The 11,907-nt window shown below is 38.9% G+C and overlaps 1 protein-coding gene across 2 annotated transcripts in view; it reads left to right on the top strand.

Moving 5' to 3' along the window:
* Positions 1-2,176: 2,176 nt before the first annotated feature.
* LOC119777761 (pro-neuregulin-3, membrane-bound isoform) overlaps positions 2,177-11,907 on the top strand; it is a 625,184-nt gene continuing 615,453 nt past the window's right edge. Inside the window, exon 1 of one of the 2 annotated variants that reach the window (XM_038276767.1) lies at positions 2,177-4,564. In XM_038276767.1, the coding sequence (XP_038132695.1) occupies positions 3,841-4,564 (724 nt within the window). In that variant the 5' untranslated portion in view covers positions 2,177-3,840. The remainder of the gene's footprint in view (positions 4,565-11,907) is intronic. The other variant, XM_038276769.1, reaches the window with a different exon arrangement.

Here is an 11,907-nt window from a genome sequence, read left to right as displayed (position 1 = left end):
AAAAATCTTAAGCCTTATTTTAAATACATTTATTTTAAAGAAAGAGAAATCTAATACAAAATATTTTCATGATCCCACAACCTAAGAGCCATTGTGAGCTTTTATCCCCACACCTAACAGCAGTCAAGATGCCATTCCTTATCCTGTAGAAGTCTTTGCCTCCCTCTGTGGATATGCCTTCCCAGAGGCACACTGACTCACCACCAAATCAATTGGGCTGAACCATGTTGCAGGAAATATATTTACCACAACCGCTCCAGACCTTTCTATGTCTGTTAAATGAGGTCATAGTGCACCTGCTCTTACCTCTTAAAGATTATATGCTTTTTTTAAGCTTTCTAATGTCAACTGTTGTCATATATGTTAAAAAACCATATTACAATTATACCTATGCATAATTCATTTATTACGCAATTTTGTTCATTTCCAATGTGGAAGACACTTTCACTGTGAAGTCCACTCTTCCTGTGTGGATGCTGCCTATTTTATACTAAAAGCCATGATATTAATTTGTGACAGAGCTGGACTTATAGTATGCCAATGGTGGTTTTCTTTGCAAACTCTAAAGTCTCTTCCAAACACTCCAAAAGTGTCAACACTCACAGGGACATGGGATTCACCCCTGCTGAACATGCAAATCCCTGGGTTTTCTCTTTTCCTGTGGAACTCCAAAGGCAGCAACTTTGCGGGGAAGCATGCAAGGCTACATCGACTTAATTCTTTAACTCCTGCTCAAGTTAAGTAGACTGAACCAAATTGCTCTAAAACTGACCAGTAACATTTTCTCTGGGATGCAAGAAGAGAGTGGATGTGGAGTCTATGAGACTAAGAAAACTACAACATACGGCTAGGCTATCCAGAACAGTGTGAATTGGGTTGACCATATTCAATTCTTTTTCCCCCCCAGCATTTTATTGTCATTCCACTGTCACAAGTACAGAGCAATGAAATGGACTCTGCATTTAACCCACCCCCTTGGGAAGCAGTGGGCTGCCATTTGCTGCGCCCGGGAGCAGTGGGGTTAAGGGTCTTTTGCTCAGGCAGCCAGACTGGCAGTCAGTGGGGGTGGTTTTAAACATAACCTCAGGATTCTGAGCTCTATTCCCTAACCACCAGGCCACCACTCCCCTATTTTCCTTCACGCTTATCCCAGCTGGGATCACGAGGAATGCTGGTAAAGAGGCGAGGGCCAGTCTGCACAGGTAGACAGTCCATCGCAGGGAAACAAAGAGACAAACAACAATTCACTCACAGACTCACACCTAAGGAGAATTTAGAGAAGCAAATTGACCTAACAGTCATGATTTTGGACTGTGGGAAGAAGCCGGAGTACCCGGAGAGAACCCACGCACTGGGTGACTCGCAGCAGAATCCCCTCCAACTTCCAGCAGCTAGCTGCATATTTTTTACTCTGACTCCATACTTTCCCTGAATTACAGGGTCTAACCAGGAGATGATGCTTCTCTTTAGATCTCAATGTCCAGAAACCATGACAGAAAGAATATTTTATTACAAAGAATGATGCTTAAAAAGGAATTGTAGGGGACCAGCCAAAGACCAGCCAAGGGCCCATCAAAGGAAGGGGGAAATGTGGAACGGTTACTGCTGTAGCTTTCAAACACTGGCAGCCATCTTCTGCTCTGAAAATATTTTAGTAAACTCACTAGTATATGACTTAAGTCCCATAAGACATTAGTTGAGGACAAATTTTCAACAAAAGCTACTTCACAAGTTTTCCCTTTTTGTAATTCAAATGTTTGTATAATTGGTTTTCCAAAAGAAACTGAAGAAAAAAATCATTAATGAGAAATGGTTATTTGGTATCGATTTAAAATCATTATACCAGTACAAATGTTGTTTTATCACCTAAGAAAAAAAATGCTTATTGAACATTATTTATGTTAGCAAAAATGATTACTCCACCGGCACCATTAAGCCCTTCTGTGGGTGGAACTGAGCAACTGACGGCTCCCGCTTAGTGCCTCTGCTTGGCTTCGTCTGGGACTTCTTCACTGTAGCTGGCTTATGTGCGGATGCAGAGCTCTCTGTCCCTCTTCCCCCTCCCTTCCTTCATTATCTTTATCTGTAGACACACCTCTACTCCCCTTTTTCTACTTTTCTGTATGCATGCTGCATCTTTATTCTTTCCCCTCCCTGCTAACGGAGGTGGGCACTCTTCCCAGAGCTGGTGCATCTAGCAGGTGCAGCCTCTTTCTGTCCTCCTCCCTCGCTCTATCCCCTTCTCTCCTTTTCTCTTGCTCTACCATGGTGCACTCCGCTCTGGTGGATTTTTTTTCCTCCTCCCCTTCTCATTCTTTCCCTGTCTCTTAGTGGCAGCAGCTCAGGGAGGCAGCTGTATGTGCGTCTGCAGCGAAATTGCTACAGGTAAAGACAGCTGAATCGTTGGATGCTGTGAACTCAGAAGGGGGAGGGTTGTTTGGGGAACGGCTCGCCGCTGTGGTTGCAAGTCCTCATTCTGGAGAGGGTTGCACATTTTTAATCATCTCCAAAAAAAAAGCATCCAGGACTGAAGGACTGGCAGAGGATCCCAGCTATCAGACAACACATCCCAGGCTGACTGAGGAGAGCGCAGGCTTTTAAGGAACTAAGGGAGGAGAAAAAAAGCGCCACTTTGTGGAATATATATATTTTTTCTTCACAGTCTTTTCCTGATATTGGTTTGACTTTTGTCTTGTGCTGTCTGATCTTTGCTTCAAATAATTTTCTCTCAACTCTCAGCCCGTCATCAGCCTCCTCTTAAAATTGTATCCCCTCTGTGGCGGAATGTTCCGCGCAAATACATGAGAGGAGGCTTTCTGAGAGCACACTGCAGAATTAACGAACAGCACACTGAGACGGCAAGAGAGCTGAGCGGACAGCTTGGGGGAAATCTGATCCACAGCCGGCCAGAGACCAAGAAGGATCACTCGTTGCAGTTGCAGATTTATCCGCCCAGTGATACTGCGTGACAACACCCCTTGTTGTTTTATGGGGGTTTGTTTTGTCCCCCAAGTCTCACCCTTGTGCTTGTATTTCTTACATATATATATATATATATATATTTTTGTTTGTTGTTTTGCACTTCTGGGAAAAAAAACCCTGCATTTTTAGGTGTGGATTTTATTGGCAGAGTGGGTTTAGCTTGCGCTGATACATGAAAGAAAAATAGTCTCCCTTTTCAGCTACAACTGAATCGGAATTTAAAACAGAAAAGGTTGACTGAAGATGTTCATTGCACCGCATTGGACAACATCCTCCTAGATCTCTAAACTACAAAAAGAGACTGGACCCACCCTACAAGTTTCCCTGATCGCAGTCCAATTGTGGATTTGTAACAAATGCTACATCTTCAAATCGATTCATATCTGTGGATTTCTACGGCACCGACTTCCAATCATTTCTAACAGATGTGAAGACGCACCACCCCACTCATATCTTTTATGCCTCTTTCTCTACTGCTAAAGGATTCCCTTTTTTTCCAACCTTACCTCTTACTTACCTAACAGGGATCCTTTTAGAAGTTTGACATTGGAAATCACGAGTTGGCTGGAACTAAACATACATCAATTTGATGATATGGCTTACATGCAACCTCTCGTATATCTGACTGGGTGTCTCTGAGTGTGAGTGTGGCCAATTCTGCATTTGCAGTTGTATGTCTGCATGTATCTTCTTCAATCCTGCAATTCTCTCTATCCTTGGGATACATTTTTGGATAGCTCTAACTGACAGTCTGTGGGGGAAAAACTTCTGTCTTTCTTCAGTCATTCTTTAAAGTCCAACATTATCGAGAACCATTTTGCGATGTGCTATCAGTTTCTATTGCAGGGTTAACCCTCAATGAACCATAAAGGACGACAGGACAAGATGAGCGAGGGCTCTGGAGCAGCTGTATCCGGGGCAGTGATCCTGGAGGAACCTGAGGGTTCAGGGGGTACTGGGGGCCGCGGAGAGGTGCAGGCTCAGGAACAGGGTCCTTTTCGGTGTGCAGTATGGCCTCGCCAGCAAACATGGCTGTGTGTGGTCCCCTTACTTATTGGGTTTATTGGCCTTGGACTGAGCCTAATGCTCTTGAAATGGATTGTTGTGGGTACGGTGCGAGATTATGTGCCAACTGATCTGGTGGATGCTAATCGAATAGGCCAAGATCCTATCTTTCTCTCCAAGCCCAGTGGGATTCCCAAAGGCCCTGATACTACCACGACTACAACTATTTCTACAGTCGATGGTGGAAACCCCACACCTAGAACTGTAACTGTGGCAAAAGGTAGAACTCGGATTATTGCTACAACCACAACTATACACCCTAAAGGAGGTGGAGCCTCTGGCAGTCAGGTGACACCTCGGATCCCTGGAAATCGTAACGGACGTATACCTTCAAGCTTTACTACAACCACCACAGCGCCACGGACGACCTTTGTAGTTGGAGCAGCGACAACTAGCTCACCTCCAGGGAATCCAACGGTTCTTCATGACTCTACGCAAATGTGGACTACGGAACATACTACCACCGAGGAGGTCTCTACCACACTGACCACACGGGCACATAGCCACCGCAAAACACGTGAGTCTGTTCTATACTTTGCGGTCCTAAAACATCTTGCTTCTACTGTGGCTGCTTGGCTGTAGACTTTAGAGTTTGAATTGACCTTAAGAAGAAGAGTCTTATTGTGCTTATTTTGGAAAATTGTGCTTTAAATGCTATAAGGCTATGTTGCTAAACAGCGATGAATATTTGAAGTTAAATTGATCAAATGTTGGCCCAATTCAGAAGTTTTAATCAACAATGAAAGTAGTTCAAAACTCTTAGGAATAAGCTATACTTTATGTTAGCCTGGTTATGATGGCATTGGACAAAGATGGGTATTTTGTTACATAGATACATCAGAACTTAATTGGTAGTTTGGATATTTAGTTTGTTTGGAATTGTATTTTTAGTATCAGTCTTTCTTGGTTGCATTGCAATGAGAAATTAGTTATGGAAAAATTATTAGACCTATAGACCCCAATTCTTTCTGTAAAATATCTTTAGAGCAAGAATTTGATACACAAGGCTGGTCTAATAATCATTGTTCTCTTGCTGTACATGCTGTAAAGGTTCCTACATATGTGTCTACCTATCAAAACTATTGCTTGCACCAGGCTGAGTGATTAAAAATGTTTGCTTCCTGAGGAGGAGGTTGCATTGATACTGCATGTACACTGAGTGGTGGTGTTTACCTGTAACTTCCAACTTACATAGTTGTGTTACTTAAATGTTGTATTTTTTCACCCTTCTCCTGAATTGAGGTAGCCATTATTCATATCCCATGTTACTTGAGGGAAACAGCAGGCTGATCAATTTGTTGATTGATGCTGATTCATCACTTTCTGTTTTCACTACCTATGCCCTTGACTAAAGTTATGTGAGCGCCCATGCTATTGATTGATTAATTGATTAACGCTACGGTGGGATTCTTTTTTTGCTGCAATCAATGACTCTCGCCGACATACATGTACACTGAGTGTCTTCTATGATGGATACTTTTGCTCTCAGAATGGTGTCACTTTGGGTGTTTTGTTTGTTTTATTGTTTGTATGGCTTGAGCTGCTAAACAACTGAGTGTTAAATGGATTTGAATTTTTCCAGCCTTTGTATCATGTCTTCTACCTAAAAGAAATTGGAGAGCAGATAGATCTAGATGCATTCAAGGGACATGCTGTCCTGCAGTTTTGCATTGCAGTCATGGCCCCTCTTGCAATTTGTTTTCTTAATTTACATAAAAGTTTTCAACTGATGTACCTAGTGAGATTGCTTGTTTCAATTGTTTGTTTCCCATGCCTAAATATATACTATCAAAAATAGTTTTACTTCAAATTTCTGCCATTTTTTTGTTATGCTGGAATTTATATGATATTCCAGATCATAAAATTTTAATTTATAAAACTGCATGGTTTTTCAAATCCTTATAATAGCAAGCAATCAATCTTGCAGATTGCCATTGAGGAACTTTGGTCCGGTCTTCTATGGTCAGTCGATAATTGCTTGGCAAAGCCCAAATCCAATCAAATCCAACTGTAAGATAAACTGAGTCAGTTTAGTATCTAAATTACACCTACATCTGGACACTGACTAGAACTCTACAATTTTACTTTACTTGGACTTTTTAAGTTTGGGCTTTTTGGTTCACTACCCAAGTGTACTTAAGCTAAAGATCGGAAACTTATGCTGTCATAAGTCAGAAATAGAATATTATAGTTAATTTAATTAATATTTTAATTCCTGTTGAAAAATTCATTCAATTATTTGGAACACTCAACATGTTTGAGTTTGGTCCACAGTTTTCTTCTAACTTTAAGTGTGGATAAAATGTAGTTAGCATATTATACTTTCAAATTAAGTTAAAGTGTAACACTTAAACTTGTCATATAGTATAGTATGTGCACATTATATTCAAACTGCAATGAATATAATTTGTTCTTATATTAGATTAGTATTAGTTCTTTGGGGGTTTGTGGCCTTCTCTAAGAGTCCTTTATGCACTCGTGGATTACCTTTGAGGAATGTTTGGTTGATCAAGTGACTTTGTTTTTCATTTGTTTTTGTATCTAAACTGCAAAGATTATCCATATAACTAAGTCTTACATTCTTAGATCCAGCCAAAAATCTTTTTGATCTTGTTTCGACACTGACAGATTAATCCGTTGGATTATTATTCTTTTTCAAGAAGATTCTAACACAAACAATGCAATTATCAGCCAGTGCAGAATGATAATGGTATTTGGTAAGACTTCTTTAAATCAGCAGTGTTGTATAAAATACTGAAATCTCAGAGTCAAGTAAAAGTATAAATACCTCTCCAAAATAGGACTTTGGTAAAAGTACAAGTCACTGACTGAAATGTAACTTGAGTAAAAGTCTTAAAGTATCTGAAATGGCTTGTACTTAAGTATAAGAATTACTGTAAAAATAGATGTACTCAAGTAATGTAGTGAAAAGTAAAAGTAAAAAGCAGTGCAATTGGAATTACATTTTTTTTAACATTTTGGTAAATTTGACGGTTAAATTCACATTAAATAATATAAACAACCAATTGTAGGATAAATTTAGACTGGCTTTGCGAAACAGGCCTATCCTATTGGTGTTGTTGAACAAGCCCTGGCAGAACCCGACTTTGTAGTCAGTAGGCGGGGTCAAGACACTTTGGTTTCTCTTGCTCGTTTTTTTCTTCTTTTTTTACTTAGTAACTAAACCAAACATTGAAAATGTATCAGAGTAAAAGCATGCAATTAAATTCGTAAGTGAAGTAAAAGTGAAAGTTCTCAAAAAAAATTATACTCTTGAAAAGTATAAAGTACTCCAAAATATACTTAAGTGCAGTGGAAATCAGGATATTCTCTAAACAAGAATTCTTACCAAGTCGAGTTATCTTAATGCACAGGCAGATTATTGCGCATATTGTGAGTGGAATCTTTTTAAAAGGAGATTAATAATCTAGCAGAATCTGCTCTTGCTAGTGTAACAATCAAGTTAAAAAGTATTTTTAGCTAGCTATATGATTGTTAGGCTTGGTTAGATGGACACTTTTTTTCTCAGTGTATTTACACTCAAGCATAGTATTTACAAGTATCAGTTGGTCATTAATAAGAGCATTGTGGAGCTTATTGTCAAATCTGACATGTTAAAAGGCTAATTGATCAAATGCAGTTGTCCACTCACTTAGTCTTTGGTTAGTTTAGATGAAGCTATGCATGGTTTCCTTGTTATGTATGATTATGAAATAAAGCCAAGATTACTGCAGAGACCAGGGAATTTTCCCTCCGACAATACGAACAGCAAATCATTTCATTAACAGGAGGACTAAATGGAAGCCATTCATCATTATCTATTCATTTATTAATTAACCATTAAAAAAGAATGCCATTTCTCAGGCAAGTGCTCAGGAAAGCCCATTAAACCTTGTTGATAGATATCTTACCGAAAATGTCATTCCTTTCTCCAGCCCTCCTAGAAAGTTCTGCTGCTACAGAGTTTCCCCTTTTTGTTCGATAAACCTTAACACCCCTCGCCCTCCCACCCCGTCGATTCCACCACCCACATGCAGCTTTGATTTGAAAAGGCCATCATTTTCACATTAGCTCTCCATTATGTGTAAATGTCTTATGATATTACGGAGTTGGACTGCCTTCAGAAATGGTGGTGGGAAACTATTAGTCTTCCATCTGTGTGCTTTTATCCGTAGTGTCCCTGTCATTTCAGCTTACAGAATTAAGAGTGACATTGTTATTTTTACCTCCACTGTGTTGTTTGGGCTCCTAAAACATCAAGATGCAACTCTTTATTAAACTTTGAATCTAATATATATGTATAACAGCACACTAGCTTTATTTCTAAATGATTTGGATAAATATTTTGCCGAGTTCCAGGCCTGGAGATACCCAGCCTCTTAGCAAAGTGCACTTTAGCTGCTCCCAACTGGATGTCTACAGAGCTTATTTTGGAGGCTCCATATCATCTTTTGACTATCATGATTCAACGCCACTCACATCTCATACATATTTCCAATTTTTCAAAAACATTAAAGATGCATAGCACCCTAGTGCATTGCTGCTTGGTGTAATATGTGGTGACATTCTAGCTTGTCAGTCAACAAGTCAAGATCTAAAAAAAACTACAGTATAGAAAGATATGATAGTTAAGCTGTCAGATGTCAGGCAAATGCCACTTTGGAAGAATGAATAACGTGAAAAAAAATTCTATATATATATCTGAAGTGCTCCCTGAGTGATAAGATGCAGAATAAAGCAGAGATTTGATCAAGGTCAAAATTACAATCAGAATACAGGACTAAATGTCAGAGGAGGTCATGGCGATAAAAACAACCTATCAGCTGGCTGTAAGAATATGAGTTGAAGAAAGATTCTCAAAAAAATGCACAAATAAAACCAGTATATATCAGCTTTACATACAACTGTGATTAAAGACTAGAAACAGCAAAAAACATGATCAGAACTTAGATATAAATAAAGAACAAAAACACAAGATCTGAATCTTCAATGGTTTCTATTTAGGTTTCTTGATTTAATCAAAATTGTAATACAGTGTAATATTTGAAATGCATTCTATATAAAAGGATGGTGAAAAAAAAGCTTCACACTGAGCCACTCAGTGGGATTAGGTCAAAGGAAGATTGTCCTGAGTCTTAAACCCAGATTAATAACATCCCTGTCTCTGAAGACAAGAGCAGAATGAGAATTAGGAAGAAAATTGCATCAGATCACCTATCAGTCACACTCTACATGGGTTTACAAGCAGCAGCCTGACTCCTGGAGGATTGTTTTGATGCATGGTCTGAAGCGGGATGTTTTTCATGAAATGATGCCTGGATGACATGTTTAAAGCAGGGCTTTCTCTTTGCTGTGTTTCGTTATCCCTTAAGGGTACTTGTTTAAGAGGGCTGGAGAAATAGTTTATGCCTATATTAATAACATGACAACTGCACCGAGTAAAATTATGTTTGACAATTTCTTTGAAATGCTGTCCTAAAGTATTCAAAATAAAAATGCAGAAAACATCAGAGGTTACTCATTAAACCTTAAACCCACATGGCTTAAAAAGTGAATATGTTATAATTAAAAAATATGTACTCAAGAAAATACCTATTACTATGGAGATTGAACTAGACCATAACTTGAACTATGATTTCATTTTGTGACAGCACAGGAGAAAAGACTGGCTGCACGGCTTTAACTTTCTGTTAAGATTGGCTAAACGTTATGTTATCTAAGGAAACTCAAAAGATAGGATTGAGTCACTGACTTGGCAGAATTAACTCCGCCTAGATGAACTTTTGCAACAATGGAAAGTCACTTGCATTGTAGTTGTGACTTTGCAGCAGTCCCTCTTACCAAGTGTAAGACCAGAAAACCTTATAATATAATGTCAGAGTTGTGCCTAAAAGGCACACATGTAAGGAATACTTGTACCAGCAGTTTTATTCAAAGCACTTGAAGGTAAACTACTTCCCATGCACATTTTGAACATCCTATGCATGCAGATTCAACAAATTGAGGCCCCCTATATGTGACACGCATCAGTTCATGCTCCTCTCTGCTCCTAGCTTCTTATTTCTGCACCCGTGGATTCTCTACTACTCACATGTCGATCTGTTTTTGTTTTTTAATAAATCCCGCCTCTTGAGACGCTACTGTTTTCTATATGGTAGCAGCTAGAAATCCTTACGCCAGAAGGAGCAGAATCTAAAAGCACATCTAAATCAAGCCTCCAGCACAGAGCAGGAGCTCGCAGTCATGCTTGTGATATATTGGGCCCTCATTATATTGAATCTGCACACATAAAATGTTGAATATTGGCAAGTTCACATCTTGAACAGGTTCTTGAAAATTTTCTGGTCAATTTTAAAATTAGTAATACTTTCAACAGAGCTTTGAAACATAGAAATTATCTCCTGTCATCCTAAAACACATGTATGTAGAATGAACCTCTTGGAAAGATATACTTGGTTTTCAGACCAACTTTATGTTTTCATCCTGATTTTAGAGTTCACATTTTTACAATAAAATGAAAGCTCTGGGAAGCCAGCCTAGCTCCAAGTTCCCAGTGGGTCTTACCAGTTTATTCATGAGTGACCCAATGTGCTGACTAATGCCTTGTTACTCAGCTACCCACTGCTGGACATGTGTGTGTCTTTATGTATTCAATGATTGTGACTCAGCTCTGACCTCCTGTATAAATAAGGTGAAATCAGCACCATTCTTGAAGCCTGATTGCTTCCTTGCAGTGAAAGAAAAGTTTGCGGTCTAAATGGCTTCTTTAAAAAGAGAATGGCTAAAGAAATAATTCAAAATGAACAATTTAAAAATTGTTGCACTGCAACATATTCTCATCCTGAACCGGTGGTTCATCCAGTAGCTCAAAAGTAACTATTTCAAATTCTTATTCATTACCGAATTTTATTTTACAAACATACCCTGCAGAATTAAATTAGAATGAGGCTTGCAATGCATTAAATGGAAGCATATATGTTTATTATTAGAAATGACCCCTGATAAATACGATAAAACATCAAAGAGCCATCTGGAAAAATTGTGTTTATTTGAAACCATACTAAAAAAAGATACCACTTGATTTATAGCTATATAATTACCCAATATGATGGTGAACCACCCAACTCTATGCTAGGCCTGTGTTAGAGCAATGATCTGTCCAACATGCTGGACACTTCATTAGCCCGACCTGTTCAGCACCATGGACAGGTCAGGATTAAGCAGCATTAACACCGTGCATACATATGCACCCTCAGTTTGCTAGGATTAGAATATATTCTGCACAAGTCATCCATATAATCCACACACTCCCACTTTTGTGCTCTATTTTGTTTCAGTACCAAACTAGCATGCAGTTTGTTTGATCCTAAAAGCGTTTTTGAAATATACATTTGACTTTGGCTGATTCCTGGCTGGTGTTGGACCGCAAACTAAAACATCAAAAAGCTGTCATCTAATTCAAGTTGGACTTTTAATCTGGCGTTGATGCTGTGGTTTAGCAGCACTTTGATTCACTCTGATGAAATAGCTTCCAGGGCGAAGAGTTATGAAACTTTAATCAGGTGAAAAAGAAACATGTTCAATATGTAGTGGAAACTTTAAATAATTGAAGGTGGCCCTTTTACAAATTATCTAGATCTGAAATTCTGCAAACAGTTTATATCTTAAGAAAATAAAGATTCTTTAAGTTCCTTCATTAGATATGTTTGCCTGCTTATTTTTTACATTTTGCTCAAAATATCACAAGACATTTTTCCATTCACTTCGGCTTGCCTTCATCAGCTCCTTCCTGTTCCTCTGCACTGCAGCCACGTTCACACGATAAAGTACAAACCGATGTATGCTGCTCCCGACTTCAGA

This window comes from Cyprinodon tularosa, unplaced genomic scaffold, assembly GCF_016077235.1.
Source record: "Cyprinodon tularosa strain WSP-4 unplaced genomic scaffold, ASM1607723v1 ctg127, whole genome shotgun sequence".
NCBI lineage: Eukaryota > Metazoa > Chordata > Actinopteri > Cyprinodontiformes > Cyprinodontidae > Cyprinodon > Cyprinodon tularosa.
This window is presented reverse-complemented; position numbering and strand designations above follow the sequence as displayed.